Here is a 22717-nt window from a genome sequence, read left to right as displayed (position 1 = left end):
GATCGATAAATACCTTTAAAACGAAAACATCATATACTTAGTTCTCAAATAATAGCATTGTAAAGATCGTAACTTTTGGACATGCATCAAATTTCAAACTTACTTTTTTCTAAAATCGTTTACAAATTAAATAATCTGTCTTTACTTTCGTTATTTGTGTAAAATATTAACAAAATATTATTCAGTGTAAGATTCATGCCTTTAATTTTTTTTTTGAAACGTATGGAAATAATTAAAAAAAAATTTTTTTTACTGGTACATTTGCTCAGTTAACGTTTTGGTATGTCCAAAATTGTGCCATTTAGCAAAGAAAATATTTTTTAAGTGCATTTGAAGAGCTTTTTTTCCATAATTTATGTCAATTCTTGTCTCTACACAGCATTATAATTTACCTCAAAAATTTTAGAGTTAATTAAAATGAAAGTTATTTGGTGTTGAAGATTCAAAGTTGAAGTCTGTGTTTGCTCCCACCTTTTGAGAACTGCCCAGATGAATAATATTATTTTATTCTGAGGGGGAGGGAGGGGAGAGAAGAAAGTGAGACCGAAAAATACTCACATCAAATATTCTTTTTAAAGGAGTGAGTTTTATATTCTCCAATAAGTCATCCTCATGGCCTGCATTGCGCTTATTTAACTCATTAAGAACTAGTCTTCTGTGCTTTAAAGATCTCTTTCTGGACTTCTTAGCTAATGTGGGGAAAAAAAATAATATATTGACACACACACATACATACTTAAGTTATTAATACAAGTTTTAAGTACACATTTGAAATACCTATTGTAACAAAATAAATTTTCATTCACAATTTAATTGCCATTAGTGTACCATTAAAAATATCTTGCTTTAACAAAATGAGTTTCCCAGAAATCCGTTTCAAAGACATCCATACTAATATTATATAAAGAGAAAGAGCGAGAGCAGATTTTGTATGCTTATATGTTCTGGGTAATCTTAGACACTACTGGATTATTTTGAAAAAAATTCTTTCATTATCTGAAAGCTACATAATTACAGAGTGACACAGGCCATACATTATCCATATATATATACTAGCAGTACCCGCACAGAGATGCTCATGCTAAAAATTTAATCAAAATCCGTTGAATAAAAAAACTTGACGCCCCTCCTCCTCTGATGTGAAAGGATCATTTTTTTTTGTATAAAATGCATACATTCAAAAAAAAAAAAAAAACCTATTAAAGTTTCTTTGGAATTTAAAACTTTTCATCAAATTATTAAATTAGATTTACAGTTTGTTCAAAACTCTATTTAGCAAGTGAAGAGGTTTTTACTGCAATTTAAAATATTACACTAAATAAACGAAAAAAAGACATCAAATAATATCTTTCAAATGTAAAAATAATTCAGCAACTCTATTGTTTATTGCCAAACTTTCCCAGCAACCACGCATAATCCATCCGTCTAACGAAAAAAAAAAACATCTTGTGGAACATTCAAAAATCCCCGTCAGAAAGAAAAAGGAAATGTGTTGGGCTAAATGCCTTTATTTTTGTTTCTTGAAGGATTTCACCAATATTGTTTAAAAAAAAAAACATTTTGTGACTTGCCTTCTGCCATTCCGGGAGGAAAAACGGCGCGGGAAATCCCATCCACCTGCCACCGACACTCAAATGTCCGAGTTTGAATCGGAAGTGTTCGGAAAAACATGTGGCACGCTATGATTGGTTGCCGTCATTCGGCAGACGTCGGTAAACTTCCGACAGAGCACATGTCGATCACATGAGGAAACCATGTTGAGGTGTTAAGTGCTGAATGTCAAATTAAATAAGAATTGTGCAACCTGCAAGCTGTGTTTTCTCCGGGTTGTGTTGTTCTGGCAATATGCAAATAATGTAACGTCACATTGTTACGTGCAAGGTCGGATCTGGCTACAAATACTCTGACCTGCCGTAGTTCGATGGCTACTTTTCATTTACTCGTCTCCTCGTCTTGTGTTGTTGGTGTTTTGTGAATGTGTTTGTCAATGTCATCATAAATTTTTCGCTACTGGCCTCTCAGGTGAGGTCTGATCTTTCCTTAATAGTGCACTGCTGATGTCTTCAGTTTGGAAAACGCGTGCTGTGATGACGTCTATCAAAGTGAAAAGTTATAATTTTCCCTGATGTGGGTCGTTTGTTCTCCGGGGAAGGAGGATCGTGTCCATCTTCGATATGTTTTTTTCTCCTGATGTGGTGAACTTTGCTCACGTGGTATGAACTGACCAGCCTGCAATTCTGGTGGAAATTGCTATGCCGTCCATCTACCGGTGAGGTGTCACTATGGAACATCGACAGGACTCTTGATACCTGCATGGACTTATGTAAGATCTTTTTTTTTTAATTTTTCCTCGGAGAACCAAATCATTGTGTTGTAATCATTTTCTCAATATATGTTAAATAAATGTTTTTCAGTGTAAAGAATGATTCATGTTTTATTTTCTTCGGGCAGACCACTCCCTCAAATTTTTAGTTGGAAATGAGTTGCCTAATTTTCAGCTGTAGGCCATTAACCTCAAATTACATCCAACAAAATGTCATACATTTCACTAGGATAAAAACAACTCAAAAGTTTTTCTTTCAAAACAAATCGCCAAAACAATGAATCACATTTACGGTGTGTGTAGGATATTGACGCAACCTGGAGACAGTTTTCGCTAGAGGAGCAGCATCGTGAGGCGGCCAGTCGACGGTGATGCTGCAAAGGGTGCTGGTAGGAAAATAAAATGATAGCACGCCAAAAACAGTCAAATAAAAGCAATAAGCAATCGTGATTGCTCAAATTAAAAAAAAAAAAAAAAAAAAAAAAAAAAAAAAAAAAAAAAAACGAATTAGATTAACTGCAAAATCATTTTAACCTATTTCCTAGGTACATAATTGAGTACAAAGACATGACAGATTATATTTCACAGTAAGAAATTCATATCGAAAAATCAAGGAGATATTGCCATTTTAATTTTGGGTATGTGTCTTTTTATTTGAAAACTGAGGTGATGTGCCTTGGTGAATGTTTGCCTTGTAATGTTTTTTTTTAAGTTGAGGAAACAGCCAGAAATCACTTATGTAAAATAATTCGGCGATTCCCCTTGATGATAGTTGAGCGGGTAAGCAGCTGTTGTCCTCCAGTAAATTTTCGAAATCAAAATTCTGAAAATGCAATTTTAAATTACCTTTAGTGCTATTAGGGAGGATAGCTGGGATTGGGGACTTTGATCAGAAAATTTTCCAAAATTAAGAGCCTAAAAACCTAATTTTGGACTGTCTTTGGTCTTGTCAAAAAAGTTAAAACCCTCTTTTGAATCAGTGATAAGTGCCAGAAGTTGCTGCCGCGGCATGATCCGACTCTCAGGGCCATTCTAAAGTTAAAAAAAAAAAAAGGAGGTGTATGAATTGGAAGGCTTCTTTTTTATATCAAATGGGTCTCAAATACAGGGGCTTCTGCACAGAAAATTTAAGGATTTGTAGTCTTGAAAATGCATTTTTGACGATCTTTGGTAATGTTCGAGGGAGAAGAGGTTTGAGGGTAATTGTAAAACTGCAATTGTTATATCTCTAATTATGTTAATAAAAAGGCGGTTCGGGAGCTCGCCAACCAATTTTTTTTAATTTGTAGCTCTAAAAACTCAGTTTTAGAAGATTTTTGGTGATGTGAAGGGGAGGAGAGATTCCATGACCCGACCCCACAAATTTTCTTGATTTGTAGCTTTAAAAAAGTATTTTAGACAACTTTTGGTATGCAAAGAGAGGTTCAGGGGCGCTCCCCCTGTTCTTTTTGGAAATTGTATCCTTTAAATTCCAAATTTTTGATTATCACCTATTATGCTATTGGAAGGGGAGATTCGGGGATTTTCGAAATTATAGTTCCAAAAAAGCAGTTTTAAACGATCTTTGGTAATGTTAGGGGGAAGAAAGAGAGATTCAGTGTCAATCCAACCGGGAATTTTTTTTTGAAACAAATCTTCAGAATGCAACTGTAAGACCATCTTTGGTAACGTTAAGGTGATTGGTAAACTTTCCCAATTGAAGCTCCAAAAACATAATTTCGGTTGATTTTCAATGATGTTAGAGGAAGAAAGTTTTCAAAAGCTCTCCTCTCGGGAAAATTTTCGAAATTTAAGCCATGAAAACTAAATTAAAGACAACCTTTAATGATTTTGGCTGGACAAGGGGGGGGGGGGTAGGCAGAGAGACATTCCTCCAAAATATTTTGATCTCAGCATTAAAACGCCAGTTTTAGAACATCTTCGGTAATGTTGGTGGGGGGAGAGGTTTGGGAGGCCCTTCTTCGGTAACTTTCGGGGTGCTTCAACGAAAGTTTTTTTCCAAACTGAAGCCCTTAAAATGAAAGTTTAGACGATTTTTGGTGGTATTGGGTGGGGGGGGGGGGGATACATTAGGGGTGGTTCAAAAGAACTTTTTTTCATCTAGAGTCCAGGACTCCTCATATTTTTTTTAGACTTTCTAATAATTATGCTGTAAAAGTTTTAGCTTCCTGCTCAAATTTTAAGGGGTGCTCAATGACCCCTCAATTTAACATTAGCCGTAGCATAGGAAATGCCACAGATTTAGAAACATTTAATTTCCCCAACTAATTTTTTTTTAAATAATTATTTTGTTGCAATGTGTATGCATATTACTCATTTATATTATAATATGTAGCATTGCTTTTTCAATTCAATGCACTTTTGAACCCCCTTTTACGAAGTTTGGGGGAGGGGTTGAGCACCCTCTTTCAGTTAAAATAGGAAGCTAAAATTTTCCCAGTACATTATTACTCACAAGTCTTGGAAGGGGCGGTTTCTGACCCTCTCCCCCCCCCATCTGGCTACGGCCTTGTACCCCCAGAATATCTAGACAAACTTTTGTTTTACTTGTGTTTTAAACATTCAAACTTTTGGAACTACCTGTGTGAGTACTTGCAATATACCAGACGGCCGGTTATCACATCTAGAGACTGCAGATACTAAAATACGTTCTTGTTAGAACTCATCAGTCTGGGACAGTGAATAACCGAGCTGGAGGCAGATGTCATCTCATTGTAGCTGAGAGCTCCAACAAACTGACAGATCAAGTAAATTGATCTCACCAGCAAGTGTCCATATAGTATGGTGCGGTTCAACTCATAAATTGAAGGCAAAGCTTGTAATGGAAGGCTAGTTTTTTTTCTATTTAAATCATGCTTCGGCGGGGCAGTCCCTATGCAACTGTTATTTATCTATTCATTTTTGGTAATAAGCTGAAGGATGACGTGGGTTTCTTGTACAATGTACTGAATACTTTTTTTTCGTTAAAACAAGTATTCGAAACATTCAATTCAACGAAATTCAGTTAGGTATGTTGTAGAAAACAACTTGTTCTTCATTATGTTCAAAGGTTTAATAGCTTAATTTTCAAACCTTGCATTTTCTTCATTTTTACTATTAATATGTACTTCAATTTTTTAATACAGAGACCATTTTCTTTCTTTCTTTCCTTTTTTGTTCATCACTAAATCAAATTAGCCTGGCGACGGCCCTACCTTGTCATGTTTATTGTCCCCTACGAACTAGAAGCAACTGTTAGGGTCTTACAAGGTCCTGGGCAGTTATGTAAAAAAAAAAAAAAAAAAAAAATTAGCTTATCAGCCGATGAATTTACAGACACACAGGAAAACATATTATTGCACACAACATGAGTTTGTACTTTTTTATATATTTTTTTAAATTTTGTAACCATTACTTTTCTATCAGTGATTTTCTTAAGTCATTGAGAAGTGTAGTAGATTTTTTGATATTACCCTAGGCATTTATTTTTTTCAAAAGAAAGAAAGAAGGGGGGGGGGAAAGTAAAATCTTTTTTGTTGAGCAATCACATTGCTTATTGTTCTCATTTGACTGTTTTTGGCGTCCTATGATTTTATTTCCCCCCCCCCCCGCCTTCCTCTGCAGCATTACCGTCGACCGGTCCCTCCCGATGCTGCTCCTTTAGCGAAAACTGTCTCCAGGTTGCGTCCATATCCTACACACACACGCACACACCTACACACTCATGCCTGCACACAGACACAAACACACACGCCTACATACAGATCACACACACTCGTGATTGCGAAAAACATAATTTGTATTCAAGATGTCAAAATTCAAATTATTTTTTTCATTTCTCTTTTGAGCCATTCAATTGTAAAATTCAATGCGGCCCAAACAGAGGCAGCCCACCGGGCAAATGCCTGGCTGCCCGCCGGCCCCATCCGCCCCTGGTGATGGAAGTTGAAGGTTGTCCCTCATGTTCAATATCTTCCATATTTTGCCTGCCTCCCTTAAAAGCTTTATTCCAGCAAAAAGTACTAACTCCAAAAATTGCTTCATCGTTGTAAACTTCATGTATCATATTAAAGATCTCAGATGCTGATTTTTGCAGATGAAAACAAACTTTAATCGCATAACTTAGTTCCAACGATGCTTCCATTTTGGCAACTAGCTGCATCTTGTAGGCGCCCGCCAACAGGCTTCAATTCAATCATGTGATAATCATACAGACAAGATACATTTTTCATGCCACTGAAATTAGCATTTCGATGAGTAGGTTCGCGGCAGCAAAATTAGTCTTATTTCTTATAAGCTCCTGCCAACAGGCTTCAATTCAATAACGTGATACTCAGGAACATGAGTCTACGCACCAACTATCAGTAGCTTTTGTGTTAATACTGACAACAGACATTTTTCATGCCACAGAAATTAGTCTTATTACTTATTTAACAGCCTACGTACACTACAATTTATAATACCACCTAATAGTAGCTCTTTTTCGTTTTTTCTCAACGGACAAGCAGCTAGTAAAATAAAAATTATGCTTGGGATTGTTTATGGCACATTATTTAAAAAATCTAAAACCTCAAAAGTTTACTATATAGTGTCTGAAATCAAAAATTAAAAAACTACAATTCATTTGTTGATGTATTTATTTTTGTGATCAATATCAAATTTAAGACAAGTTTTGGAGAGGAATTTAGGTTTTTGACATTTTTGTCAAAAGCCATGAGGATTTTTTGACATGATGGTAAAAACCACCACGATACAACCTCTTGACTGTCAAAAACTTGCCAATCTTGGGCAAAAAACCTAATATTTGTGGTGAACCACCGTGGAAAGTCAACATTCTCAAATTTTGATCTTTCACAATAGCATCTACTCATGCAATTGTGCCTAATTGTATTGAAATTAAAGGAATAAAAAAAACATTCACAAACTATAACCATTAATTTATGACAAAACAATACGTTTTAGCCACTGCTGTAGCTGGGGGAATGCCGTTCCCCAAAATGTTTGGTGTTTTACTCTAAAAAAAAAGTTCAAACAATCTTTTCATTTTCTGAGCTTTCCCATATAAATTTTCCTAACTACAGCACTAGCTATAAACAGTCATAAATTTACTATGACTGCATGTAAAAACACTTGACTTAGATCATTGTGACAAGCAACATAATCTAAATAATGTGGAAAATTGCAAATCCGCAAAACACTCTGATCATATGTATAATCAGGATTTGGGTTAAAGAGTGAGGCATTAGGGGACATGATACATAAAACATCTACAAAAATATAACAAAAATCAACTTACTTGCTGGAATTTTAAATGAACTATTTGTACTAGCCACAGTTGAGGATGAAGTGAAACCAAAATCATCAGCTTTGCTTAGGTTGTTAGAAGCGTTAAATGATGATACAAAGGAGCTATGTACACTACAAATTCCTGAACTTAAAGTAATATCCTTAGATTTCTTTTTACGAGAGCTTGACACAAAAAGCAAATCATCTAAAGGAATGCCATCCACATTGTTAGACCTTTTTCCACTCCGCCGAACGGGAGTTGGCAGGACACTAGCTAACAGGCATGGCACTGTCAGGTGAAGATATAATTGAGTTGTTAACCAATTCATTTGTTCTAGGCTTTTGGCTTTTTTTGGAGCCTCTTTTTTTATTAGGTATTGCAGGTTTCAGAGCACTTTTGGATACATTTCTATCTTTTTGTGATGTTTTAAGCTCAGAACACAACCTTTTGCTTCTTAAAGATGCTTTTCTATCCAAAATAGATTCGTTACAACTTATTTTCCTTTTTCTTGATACGCCAACTGATTGCTGGGGTTTGAGACCAGGTGGGCAAATTCCAGAACCAAGCAAAACGTCAAATTCGACTAAATTCTTTCGTCTACCAAGGGGACGCCTTTTAGCTTTCAATTTTTTTCTTTTGTTTAAACTTTTAGGTGTAGTGCTCTTTTTTGAAGGAGATTTTGCTGAAAAAATCTGGCTCAATCTTGCACTTCTTCTAGGTTTACAGTTGGTTTTTCCTTCACTCATTGTTAAAATCTGAAACATAAATGAACCTTTTAAACCTAAATGACTTTTTAAATATTATATAAATAAACAATAGCAGTGTTCATTGATGACACTCAGTAGATGAAGCATTCCAAAACACGAATATTTGTAGCAAGGGAGATTTAGCACGGTATTCTCCCAAAATACTTAAAACAATCATTTAAAATGATTTTTCCCCCGAGGTTTATCTTTGAGTAACATTTTTAGAGCAAAATAGTGTGTATCCACCGGCAAAAATACCTTTTTGCCAGCAAAATCACCAACCCTGATTTTGCTGTTACAATTTTTGTTACTTGTTGCTTGTATTTTGAATAAATACCAATAAAATTCTGCACTGTGGCCATATTACATAACTTAAAAAAAAAAAATCGTAAATACAGCAATTCCAGATTTTTTTGCCTACTCGGCTGTTTACTGTAATTATTTAGTCTTTATTTCAGTTAGACCATGTAAAGTTTTAGCAGAATGAGTAAGCATTTACTTCTTTCTATAGCATCTGCTTAAACGGGTTGGACTAAAATCCGGAAAATTTTCACGTATTCCAGTGTTTTTTTTCCAAGAATTCTACATGAAATTTTTTTGGAAGTTTTGCCCCGTGTATAAGTTGACCTCCTAACTTTTAACCTCATTTTTTGTACTAAATTTCCAACTTATACGCAAGTATATATGGTACTCTTTATGTTTTTAGTTTACTATCAGGAATTCAAGACATCACTTATATTTTGTATCAGGGATTGAAACTCAGGGTGCGTTTCCTATTGAACATTCTGATTCTCTCCTTGAAAATAGGCTGGATGAACAGCAAAAGATTCATATAAGCTAAAGCAAGCTGAATGTGTTGCATGCATTTTCTTACACAATCAGCGACTGAAATTCAATTTTTTAAATGGATGTGAAATTTCCTGTAAGCTTTAAGTTTGGAGAGGATTAATTTGGCAGGGAGAAAAATCAGCAATATATATTTGAATAGCACAGCCTGCCGTGCATTTCCTCATTGTAAAATTTGTAATTTTTTTAAATTATTTTCTCTGTATTGCAATAACAAACAATCCAATTCCACCGAAAATTATTTAATTTTCTCCTTGGGTGGGAGCAGGGGTACAGAATATGTACAAACGCCAAAACTAGGTTTGGGAAAAATTTCTGCAGAAAAAAAAATCTCGGTTTTTAAAAACTAGAAATTATTAACTAGATTTATAATTTTTTATATAACAATTTTAGCCTTTAAATTTTTGTAGCTCCGCTTTTTGCTTTGTATGTAAGAAATGCAGCAACTGACATTGATCATGCATATGCTTGCCAGATGTCCCAGTTTGACACGGACAGTCCCGGTTTTCACACAAAATCCCGATGTCCCGGCCGGTTTACTTCACATCCCAGTAAAAGATAACTTTGATTACAGATAACCAAAAAAGTCTAAAAAAATATTTAACTGTGAAGGATTAGTTAAAATAATAACTCTGTCATTTCTCTACCTCAGAGCAAGACTGACGTAAGTCCAAAAATACCGATATTCTGTTTATCACTGCACTGTATGTAGAATCCTAGTCCACATTGAGCCATGCAAAAGCCCAGTAGCAGAAACTTTCTAGCCAGTCTGCGACACTATTTTGGGCAGTTGAAAATAATCTGCAGCATTATTATCAGTTTTAATCATTTTAAGTTTTCATAAAATACACATAAAGGTCAAGACTCAGAAATTTTCTAACTGGCCAGTGGCCCCTAGACCTGAAAAACTTAGTGGCCACCACTGTCGCCGCGTTTTAAGGTATAAAAAAAGAGGGGGGGGGGACAGTTTTTACTACCTTCATAAAAATAAATAGAACTCTGCGCACTATGAAAAGCAATTATTCAACACCTATTTATTTAAATGTGGAAAATTTAAGTTAAAATAGGTTTTCGAATTTTTTTTCAGAAAATGAATTAATAAATAAATTAGTAAATGAGAAGTTGGCAGGAAACTGCATTTTAGATGAATGTTTCAGTTTGTAGCAAAGCTTACAATGCAAATACAATTGTGCAGGTAATAATTCACATTTTTTTATGAAAATCATTTAAAAAGAAACATGATTTATTGTACATCACATGTAATCTTCAATAGTTTGTATTGAGGTAAACATCAAATTCTGTTTTTGGAAACTTAGGGAAGTAATACTCTCGTCTATTTCCATCTTGCAAATGACCAAACATGGCGTCAACGCGAAAATGCATGATTCTAAATAGATTTTTGAATTTGTAACAAAAGTGGAAAAAAATTCAAAAACCCTAAAAAGTTACAACTTAGATGAAATAGTCAGTTTTTAGCACATTAGCCTCTAAAGCAATGAAGATAAAATTACATTCTGAAGATAAAATTTTGCATTTTTTAAGACAGTAATCAAGAATTATCCGAAAAATGGCACATTTTGCATAATTTTCAGCAGTTTGCATTGCAATAAACATTCAATTATGTTATGAAAACGTAGGCAATTACCATGTCTTGCTTACCAACATTTTAGGAATGACCTAACATGGCGACTACGCCGAAAATTAAGATATAAATTTTTGAATTTGGTGCAAAAAAAATAATTTAAAAATAAGAATCTTCATGAGATTACACTTTAGTGGAAAAGTTTTTTGCGCTTTTGCGTCCAAAGCAATAAGGATAAGGTGAATTTTTAAATCTAAAACTTTTCATTTCTCAAGAAAATTACTTTAAAGGAAAAAAAAAACGATTTGCTGCACATTTTAAGTTATTTTTTCATTAGTTTGCTGTTAAATAAAACATCCAATTCTGCTTCGTTTTTGAAAACTAAGGCACTTAAGCATCTTATCTACTTCGATCTTGTGAATGACCAAATATGGCGACTATGTTTCACCTGATACGCTGAAAGCATCGATCGACTTTCTGGTCTAAAAATGATTTCTTAACAATCTTTGCCAAGTTATATTTTTTTCTTTTTTTTTTTTTTTAATTTTATTTATTTATTCTTTCTTTCTCTTTGTTCTTTTGTTAAAATTGTCTGCAGGCCGCTGAAAAATCTGCGACGCACGTCTCGCAGTTTCTGCTACCGTCTCGCAGTTTCTGCTACCGGGTGCAAAAGTAATTCTAAAAAAAAAAACCCCTGCGTAATTATTTACCAGTGTTAAAAAGAGTGCTTGTCCTATCCTTTGCATGCACCAGACAAATGTTTTTCTTATCTCCTGTAAAGTAGCAATTATGTGACTTATGTTAGTTTGGCTCCGAGGTACAGATTATTAACATTGACTAGTAAAATTAATATGGGATTAGCTTAACAACAAGATTAAATAGAACATGTAAATATTGTTTAATTTTTTATTAACCATTCAAAGTTTTTCTTCTCACTAAAGTAGCTTAAAAATATTAACATGTAGGAAATAAAAAGTTCAAATGTGTATCTGCTTGCGTCATGTATAATTTATTACCGCTGGTTTCGGATCATAATTAGTAACTATTTATCCATAGCACTCAGTATGAACTACTTCTAAAAACCAACCAGGGGTGTGTACTTATTTGAATACTAGCTACGCTGACAAGGGGGGGGGGGGGAGTATTACGGTGTCCTGGTTCAACATATCAGAGATCTAGCAAGCCTAATTACGTACATCAAACAGTTAAGCTTAATAACATATCAGATTGCTAAGTTGCCACCGACAATAGGTCCTTTTTTTAAATAGTGCAAATAGTCAAGGAAATTTTGGGCAAATATTTTATGCTTTGGAGAAATATAGAGCTTAAGTAATTTTCTACACCCCTCAGCAGGAAACTTCAGCTCACACTTTTTTGAAGGAGAGAATCCGAAAAATTTTGGCAGGAATTTTAGTCCCTGATAATATATTGCCAAAAATTAAAAAAAATCTCACGCTCACATTATCTTTTTTAGCACTTTTCACACTTTCTTTCTTGGATCCTCTTTCCTTATCAGATTTCATAAGATTCATTGTATTTCTGGAGACAGTTTCATCTTTTTTTGTCCTATCAAGCTTGGAATAAAATTTTGCTGCTGAGCTCAAAGATGACCTTTTCTCCGATTTGTGTGATAATATTGATTTAGGATTAAGTTTTGGGAGAATTACCATCAGTTGCTTGGTAATACCATTTCCAAGCAAAATGTCAGCATCATCTGAATTCTTGTGCGGACTGTTGGATTGTCTTTTAGCCTTCAAACGTTTTTTATTTGAACTTTTTGGAGTAATGTACTTTTTTGAAGGAGATTTTGCTGATAAAATCTGACTCAATCTTCTACTTCTTCGTAATGTATGTTTAGGTCTTCTTTCATTCATTGTTAAAATCTGAAATATAAAGGAATAATTAAAGCAGGTATTTTAATTATTTTTTAAATAATAACAGATAGAGTTGGTTTTGGGCTATCCAAAAGTGGTTTAGTACAGGACAGATGGTTTTTACCGTCCCAAAACTGTTTTAAATTATCCAAAAGTATGCTAAAGCTAAAGGGGCATATCCTAATTAATTCGTATTTACTGCAATTTTTGTAATGCATAAATATAAATATTAATAAGTTTTAATTAATGAATATTTTTTTCTGAAATGTTCATTTAAAAAATATTTTACTACAGTAGGCGCCGCTTAATGTGATCACTTTGGGACAAATATAATTTGATAATGATAACCGACTAATAACAATAACCGAAAAGAATCCAGGACACAAAATTATGAATTTTTTCCAATTAAGGTGTATTAATTTTGGCAACCTCAAATTAAAATCACAATGATTTAACTAAACACAGTTTTAAATTATAAATTATTAAATTAACAGAGTGGAAATATCTGAATTATAAAAAGTTGGAGCTAAATTAAGCAATTTTTAATCACATAATAATAGGTGAAGTAAAATATGACCGTTTTCCCTGACATTCGTAAAAAATCTTTTCCAGCATGGTTTTGCTTGTTGTTTAAAATTTAATTTAACTTCGCTTTGTTTTCAATCTCAACACAATTCTTTAACAGCTTACAAAGTAATGACAACAATGGAGTTCCTACATCAATGCCAGCAACATGTCCAGCAATTGAATTTTATCAGGTGAAAAAGAAAGTTTTGCCTGTGGTCACTGAGGCAAACTTTTTCTAGCTTCATTCCTAGAAAAATTTTGAACTGCTATTGAAAACCACAAAATGCTACACAGAAAGTTAGTCTCCTCAGGGTTTGCCTATGTATTTTGTTAATTGAGGAACAAAAACGGGTAAAAAAATTGAAAGTTTATGAAAAAGTGATAACAAAAAACGAAGACACTGATTACAATATCCAACTTTTTTTAAAGTGTATTAACATACAAGTGTTCTGGGACTTCGTAATTCTGATAACATTAAGCGAATGATAACATTAACCGTGATCACATTAAGCGGCGCCTACTGTATATGAAAATAAAAGGGTTTTGACTCCAACCCTCCACTTTGGCTGTGCCACAGGATATTCCGATTCGGAAAAGTATTTTTTTTAAATGACCGCAGTTCATATACAGGTAAGATAGCAAACCATTCATGTAGTAGGGGAAGGTGGAGCATCTTGGGACTTCATTAATTTCAGCTTTAATTTTATAAACAGAAATTAGTTCTCTTAGGATATCATCGATGATAGGAGGATTTCTTCAGTGTACTTCGGAATTTTCTCACATGAACACGAAAAGGCTGATCGAATTTTCTTTGTTTAACATGGAGTTACATTAATACTGTATTTCTCCCCAATATCCGACATGCCGGAAAAAAGCAAGGTTGACAAGCATGCCGGGAAATTCGAATTTTCTGGCATGCTGGATAATTTGAGGTTTATTTTACAGTAAAACAAAAGCAACCCCCCCTCCCCCCATTTAGTTCCAATTGTTTATTGCATATAAGATGTGCTAGTTATTTATTGTAGGTCATTAACGAATTTAATTATATGCCAATAAAGTTTTCAATTCAGAAGCAATCATTATCAGGGGTGCCCACAGAGGGGGATTATGGTGCAAGTTGCGCCATCAAAAATTTTTGGGTGGGTTTTTTCTTTTATAAATGAAATTTTTGGAGGAAACAAAAATATTTATAATTATTCAATAAGAAATAGTAAGATGCAAGAATTAGAGACGTACCGAGTACTTGGTAACTACTCGGTACTCGGCCAAATTCTGATCAGATACTCGGCCAATACCGAGTAGTTGCAAAAAATTGAATATTGTCCAAGACAGATACTAAAATTTATATTAAAAAAAGAGCAAGCATTATATTTTGCAATCATTTAGAATTAAAATGTATATGTCAAATTTAAATTTTGAGAATAATGAAGTTTGTAATGCTTCAATGGAATAAATCTTTATTTTAATGTTCCCAAAGTTAATAAAACTTATTTATTAAAAATTATGTAAAAAAGGTAAGTATAGAAAATATAGAATTTTTATATTAAAAATAAATTTTTGCTACAAACAAAAATTAGTTATAAAAAATATAAAAATACCTTTGCTTAAAAAATAAAAGGAAATAAAACAACGTTAAAAGCACAGTGCAGGAACACTGCAGACACGTGTGTTTGCGTTACAAGGAATTCCTTTTTCAATGCACAAAATGGGAGCTCGTGGATTTAAAGGCATTGTGTCGAATGTCTTTACATTCTTTAGCTCACATGTTATGCACTGAAAAAGACGTTCCTTGTAACAGGGCGGGGGGGGGGGGGGGGGGGGGGGGGAGCAGAATCACATGTCTGCAGTGTTCCTGCACATTTGTTTTATCTGCTTTTAAAAATTATTTATGTTTGGCGGACTAGAACTATAATTGATTGGTATACAGTGAAACCCATCCTAATGGACACCCCTCAAAGGCGAACACTCCTCTTATGCGGACAATTTTTAATTCACCAGTTCCAATGCAAATAACATTATTAAACCCCTGTAATGCGGACAAAAAAAAATTGTCCTGTTAGTGTCCGCATTAGAGAGATTTTACTGTAATTTGTTTTTTCCAACTTGATTAATCATACCTTTTATTTATTTATTTTTTATTTTAAAAATAATTTTTTTGTAAAATTTTTGACACAAACAAAATTGTTTATATAATGCATAATTAAATTTCAGCAGGAATTTAGTTTTAAAAACTATTATATGGACAAGAAGGTCTATACTACTATTCCAATAAGTTCAAAATTCATCACATGTGTGTCGGTGGTTCTTCTTAAAACATAATTGGTACTTGGTAACTCGGCCAAGTAGTGAAAGGCCGAGTACTCGGTACTCGGCCAAAGTGCTACTCAGTACATCTCTAGCAAGAATAATACTTTTTTGACGCACTCCTCCCAAAATTTAGTAGCAGTGAAAAAGAGATTTTTCAGTGAAGACAGGATGGCATCAAATAATCTGTTTCAAAAAATAATCAGAAGGTTTAGTTTCATTTTAATTTATCATAAATTTTTCTGGAACCAGTACAGATCTGTAAGATGAACACTTGATACAGCGGTTAAAAAGAGGGGGTCAAAAATGGATTAAGTAAATTTTTTTTTGTAAGAATCTTGACCATTATGCTCCAGTCTTTAACTTATTCATTAACCAGAAGTGTTCCTGGGATATTACTTATAACCCCCCCCCCCCCCCTTGGTATTGACAATACAAAATAAACCTGTCCATAACCAGTCACAGGGGTTGGAATGGTGATTTAAAAAACTTAAGGACACAATTTTGGTAAAATTCCCAGTGGCAGAAAGTTTTGTAGCTGTCTGCAACAAGCTTTTAGAACTTCATAATCTGTCTGCAAAACTTCGAGCGTGGTTTCAATAAATAAAAAAAAAAATAAACGAGTCTTTTTTTTGAATAATATTTGAAATAAGGCAGGACGTACCTCCTTCCCCCAAGACGATGGTGCATCTCGTATAATTCTATGAAGCACTTCCCTCTCAAGATCAAGACTCCTCCCCCCCCCCAAACTGAGCCCAAAATACAGGGTCCTTTTTTTATGAAAAATCAATTCATTCTGTGAAAAAGCAAATAATTTTGCGTGGGGTGGGGGGGTAAACTTTCAAAATGGGTGTTTTTGTGAATTTTTTCTTTTTTCCGTTTAAATTATTAATTTCCTTAAAATAATTGATAAAAAAGAAGAAAAATTAAGCAGTGGTTGAGCATTTAACTCTTTGAAACTCTTAAAAATCTAAGAATTTCGTTAAAAACATCTAGATTTCATGTCTTCGATAAAAATAAAAGGAGAAAGTATTTGTTCATCTCTTAACAAAGCGAACTTTTCTCCTTTTTTTGGAAAATAAATAGAAATCAATTCCTATTTTCCTGTCCAATTTTTCGAAATTGCAGTTTCCTAAAACGCAATTGTTGGACGGGGTTCTGGAGCTCTCCGGAATTTTTTTCAAAAATTGAAGTTATAAAAACTTAAGAGCAATATTCTATGACAATATGAGGAGGGTTTCAGAGACTATTCCACTTAGTGATGTAAAATACCCGGGTATTTATTTTTAGGGGTAAATACCCAGGGTATTTACCCCTAAAAATAAATGGTAAATACCCAGGGTATTTACCCGGGTATTTATTTCAAAAATTTATATTCAACTAAAATACTTTTCTGTATGTATTCCACTATGTATATATACAGAGTGTTTTGTTTTAACCTTCAAGACCTCTATTTTTGCAACCGTTAGTCCTAGATGCATACTTACAGTTGCAAAAATGTTCAAAATCAGATGCAGACTTAAGATATTGGAAATTTGAAGTAAAAATAAAAATGAGTAAAAAAATACAAATTTTAACTTTTTACACGGGCCCCAGATCCTCTGACTTATTGATATTTAGGGAAATAATTTCCACTGAAATACAATTACAAAAAAAGTTTGTCATTAGTACGACCAATATTCACTCAGATATGAAACGCAGCGTTTTGTAACTTACACCATTTTACACTCGCCGTCAGTAACATCTTTTGGGGGAAAATATAGCAGTTAATGAGTGTTTATATAAAATTATATGTGTGCAGAGTGATTTTTCAAATTGTTCAAGGTTTTGCAGCGTGTTTTGCGTATCACGGCATAACATTTGCATGAATTTTTGAGTAGAAATGAAAAATGTAATACCTTGTGTTTTTTACTTTGCCAACCTGTCATTATTCTGAAAGGGTAATAAGTTCTAATCTCATCTTCTGCATGGTCCCTTAAAACTTTCAAATGGAATATCTCCTTGAGTTTTCATTGCACAAATGTCAAGTTTTTTTGTGTCAGTAAGTTTTAAATTCAGATCATTTTTCTAAATATAAGTTAGGGGACCTAGAGCCGTATAAAAAGTTAAATTTTGTAGTTTTTGACTCATTTTTATTTTTGCTTCAAACTTCCAATATCTTTACTCTGCATCTGAATATTTTTGCAATTGGAAGTAAGCATCTAGGACTAACGGTTGCAAAAATAAAGGTCTTGCAGGTTAAAACGAAACACCTTGTATAACCAACTACTTACAGTCGAACCTCCATATATCGAACTTCCACATATCGAAATTTTCTATATATCGAAATTTCAGCAAATTTTTATGTTCATTACATAGAAAAATTGTTTATATATATCGAAAAAATCTCTATATATCGAAATTTTTTTCGAGACATTCGTAAATTTTTTTTCCACTTCAGACTGTTTGTCTCATGAAAAATGAAAATTATGTTCACTAAAGGTTGCTACGAAACTCATAAGTAATCTGGGGTTGAGGGCTGTGTAGATAGGTCGTTGCTCCGTTCTGGAGTTCTTAAATTCCTTCAAGTTTATTTCAAATCTAAGTTGTAACCAGTAACACTGTAAAATCAGTTTCAAGTTATCCCTTTTGCCTGTTGATGATCATTCCTAGATTTTTATCTTCAGTAAAAATCATTCAAGTGAAGTAAATTGATTTTTCACTTTTCCTTCGATTACACTGTCAAAACGAAACCCCCCTAATGTTGAGTATCAAGTTAATTGCAGAAGAATGAAAATGTCTGAAGGCGCAAAAATGTAATTTCTGTTATTTTTTTTATTTTTCAACTTTCATTTAATCCGTTGATCGTATAAATTAGAAACTGGGTTTTATGCACGAAAATTAGCTGTAATTTTAGTGATTTAGAAGATTTGTACGATAAAATAAGATCGTTTCTATTTATCGAAATTTCTATGTATCGAATTTTTTTCCGAAAATTTGCTACTTCGATATATGGAGGTCCGACTGTATATACAAAACAATAAATTTTTCCCTAAAATTTGTATTTTGATCACATATTTAAAGAATTATTGTGTGAAACAACTCAGCAATCTAATATGATAGTCACATTAAATGTGTTGGATATGCCTAATCAATGTTGATAGCCAAATTTCACATATAAAAAGCAATTTTACAAGAAGTAAAAAGCTTAACTGGTTACAAAAAAAAAAAAAAAAAAAAGCAAACATCTTCTTCAATTATGGCATTGAAAAGAAAGATTCTTTGGTACGTGATATGTTTCTTTCATAATTTCATTAAGTCTTTTGATAAAAAATATTATAAACTGTGTAATACATATGTATGTATATCAGTTTTACCAATTATTTCATATTTAGATTTAAAAAAAAAATTCTCATTCACTTTTTGCATTTTTTTGTAAAATACCCAGTTTTTGGGTATTTACCCAGGCCTTGGGTAAATACCCGGGTAAATACCCAAAAAATATTTACCTACCCACTGGGTATTTACCTGATCCACATCACTAATTCCACTTAAATTTTTCATAAGTTTAAAAAACCTATCTTTTGAGGATATGAAAGGAAGGCGGTTCTAAGGCCCTTGCCCGAATATTTTCTGAAAAAGAAGTCTTAGAAACTCGATTGTAGGACCATATTTGGTAACATTGGGGACAGCAAAATTGAAGAGCAGGAAAAGAAAGTTGAGATGTTCCGTAATGTTTTTGGAGGTAGGGGGGATTTGGAGGAGAGGCTCTTTTATTTTCAAATGAACTTGAAAAAAGAAAGAAGAAATAGAACGGAGGTGGGGGGAGGGGGGCACTAGCTGATCAATTTAGCTGTAACTATTGAACATTTTCCATCCAAAGATGTCTTTTTAAAAGAAGTTAACATTTACCCTAACATTATTAATTTTTTCAAATTAAAATCTTTTCAGCCCTATTGTATTTCTCAGATACATTTTTAGAAGTTTCAAAGAGCAAAATGCTCTATGACTAGAAGCAGGTGTAGCAGAATGCATACAAAAACATCGGAAAGAAGAGTAAAATCTGCCCAATGTTCATGTTCTTGAAAAAAGATACAGCAGTCTTCAAAATTACAGGTAAATTTGACCCTTTTCGAGTTTTAAAGGTACTTATAGATTACTTTTTTTGATTTTAAAAATGAATAGTTATTTAAAAATTTCAACTGGCCAAGAAAAGTCTTTGTACGAAAATGGAAGCAGTAGTTTTTAACCCTAGTTGAAGGGTTCAAACTTGTTCAAATTCAGAGCTTCGAATGGTCACGAACATGATTTTTTGCGATAACCTTTATAAGTGTAGAAAAAGGAACCGGAAAAACACACTTTTTAAAAATATTTTTCTTGGAAGAGGAAATTCTAAAGGACATAAAACAATACTGCCGTTGAAAACAATATCGTCTCCGACCTACAGATCTGTTGGATGAATACTTCCTAAAAATGGTCTGGAAAAAAGGGGAGAACAGACAGGTTCTGGGACAAATGCCTTGTGTTAGCGATCAGCCGGCTTCGCGCTGATCTTTCTTGAAGGAAAAGGTAAGAATATTAGGATTACACATTTCAGAGGGGAAATGTAACTAAGTTAATCTTTAAAAAGATTTTTTAGATTTCAAGCACACTCAAAAAAAAAAAAAAAAAAAAAAAAAAAAAAAAAAAAAAAAAAAGGAAAATAAATAAAAAGTTATAAATTATTGTCTGAAAAAAGTGAGGGGGCCCAGGCTCCCTCCCACGAGCCACCACTGCGGCAAAATTATCTATGTGTATAGCAAAAGTTCCCTTGCACATGGGTCATTCCATGTCAGTTCAACCACACCCCAACACCCACCATCTCAGATTCCAATTAAACTTTGTATACTTCTACTTTTCATAGTCCTAAGTAACCTCCTAAAGTATTTCTTCTCTATTAAAAATAGTTTTTATTTTTTGGCCCTTCAAAGTTTTGCGATTTTGCGTTAGTTGTCACTTACAGTTCTCTGAGAATGAACAGCAGCTGTTTGCAAAAAAAATTATTTCTCAATAACTAAAGATAAAAAAAATTGGAAATTTTTTATATTAAATATTAAGATTTCAAGTATTTCAGAAAAAAATATGTCAAAAAACTAAATTTATATTCAGCAATTAAAAAAAATTAACAAACTGAAATTTTTTTAATTTTTTCAATAAAAAAATGATAGTTAAAATTTTAAAATTTTGGCATGAGGGTCTAAATTAAAATAATTTATATATTTTTTTTAATGATCATTAACATGTGTGCTAACATATAAAATGAAAATCTTTAGGGGACTTTGAGGGATTCTGCCCCCCTGCCCCTTATTTTGATTAATGAAAAAAAGTTGATCACAATATTACAAGCTAAGTTAATAATTGCATTAAAGAAAATTTCAATATTGAAATACATTGGTGTGTGAACTTAAATGTAAACATTTAAATACTCAAGATTTTTTGAATTGTAAATAATTAATTAAATTAATTAATAATAAACAGTAAAAATAAGATATCGCAAAATTCGAAATTTTCCTACAACAATTTATGCATGCTAAAAATTATTGTTAAACTTAGGGCAACATAGAAATTAAAACTTTTTATTTAATTCTAATTTATAATTAGGCAGTTTATACAAAGTATTAAAAATCTTATAAATACCAGCTCAGAGCTTTTAACTTGATTCATTAATCGAATGCAATATCAAACTGAAACTTGGATTTGGTTTAACATAGCAATTTATTGGGTATGAGTTTAAAATGGTTACCATTGCCCAAAATGTTTATAATTAAGGCTTTGCAACAATCTCATTCAAGGACGCCCATATAGGGGGGCAAGGGGGGGGGGGGCTCGAGCCCCCCTTTTCAAATTAGAACTTCCTTGCTTTTAGTACTTTTTTCTTCGCACAAATGTAAAAATATTTCTTCTCCACCCCTTTTAATGAATAAGTTATTAAAAATGTCTAATTTTAATGACTCTAATCTGTCCTAAAATTGTTTTCTACAGGGAAAATATCCAGCTAAACCACGGGAAAATATTTGAGCCCCCCCTTGCGACTTTGCATATGGGCGCCCATGATCTCATTTGACCCTAAAAGTGTGTTTTGTTATCTTGAGTGTTTCTATGATCATAAATGGATCCTAATAACCTGGCATTTGTACAAATGACAGGTATTTTTACTTTACACTTCATTAGTAATTTTTTTAGATGTTTTGTTTTCTTTTTAATATATTTGCCTGTCACCTCCCTAACTTTGGTTGCTTTACTAGCCCCCAAAAAGGAACAGCTGGTATTAGATGACGGCTGATCAGCAAGCTGTATGGTTTACGTTTATAGTTAGTTGTTTATATTATGACTGTGAGATTGGTAACTACTTTTTATTTAAAATACACTTTCTTTTTCTTGATCCCTCTTTCAACTGCTGCATTAGTTTTATCAAGGGCAGTATGTTCTTTTAAGCCATTTTTTATTTTCTACAAATGATTTATAAACCTTATATATATTCCAGTTTAAATACAGTGAAACTTCAGTAACTGGACACACTGATAATCCAGGTAACTCAACATTTATTTTTCTTAGGGTCTGCCCAATGCTAACTTCAATGGTTGAAAAGCTTTCTAGCTTGACACACATTTTGCTAGAACTCCTATAAGTCAATTATTCTGTTACTCTAGTTATTCTAGTTCAATTCATTCTTTCATATTGACCTTTTCTCAAAATTTTAGAAAAGTTCTTTCTGAGAATTCTATCTTTTATCCAGGGGAGTCAGCAACCACTCTGTGCTGTTAGTGCAATTTTGATAGGGTAGGATAAAATGTACTCCATGGGAGGGGTGTAGAGAAAGAAGGCACCATTACTTGTTTTCTAAACAAGTGTGAGCAGGACTTGTTTTTTTTAGCAGACCTCACTAACAAGAATCTTTTACCTCTTTTCAACAATTATGTATTTATTCCTCACAAGATATTCAAATCTATTATTGTTTTTAAAAAGAAAGAAAACAAAAATAATAGAAAATTCATTTGCTGGAATTAATTTTTATAATGTGAATGTTAAGCATTAATAAGCATAAGTGATACAAAATTTTGGAACCCCAGTAAGTTGAGGAAAAGTTGCGAGTTATGTCATTAAACTGGGGGGGGAGGGGAATCTGGACAAAAAAAAATTCCATGCAAATAATAATTTGTTTTCCAATTGTCATTAAAAAATATAAAAATC

At 33.1% G+C, this 22717-nt stretch overlaps 1 protein-coding gene across 2 annotated transcripts in view; it reads right to left on the bottom strand.

Moving 5' to 3' along the window:
* Positions 1-22717, bottom strand: part of LOC129224069 (uncharacterized) — a 118234-nt gene that overhangs the window by 13095 nt on the left and 82422 nt on the right. For both annotated transcript variants that reach the window (XM_054858471.1, XM_054858470.1), the window contains 3 exons: positions 12431-12646; positions 7599-8344; positions 559-689 (listed from right to left, as the gene is read on the bottom strand). In XM_054858471.1, the coding sequence (XP_054714446.1) occupies positions 559-689; positions 7599-7917 (450 nt within the window). In that variant the 5' untranslated portion in view covers positions 7918-8344; positions 12431-12646. The remainder of the gene's footprint in view (positions 1-558; positions 690-7598; positions 8345-12430; positions 12647-22717) is intronic.

This window comes from Uloborus diversus, chromosome 6, assembly GCF_026930045.1.
Source record: "Uloborus diversus isolate 005 chromosome 6, Udiv.v.3.1, whole genome shotgun sequence".
Classification (NCBI taxonomy): Eukaryota; Metazoa; Arthropoda; class Arachnida; order Araneae; family Uloboridae; genus Uloborus; species Uloborus diversus.
The sequence above is the reverse complement of the archived record's forward strand: the minus strand, read 5'-3'. Positions and strand labels throughout refer to the sequence as shown.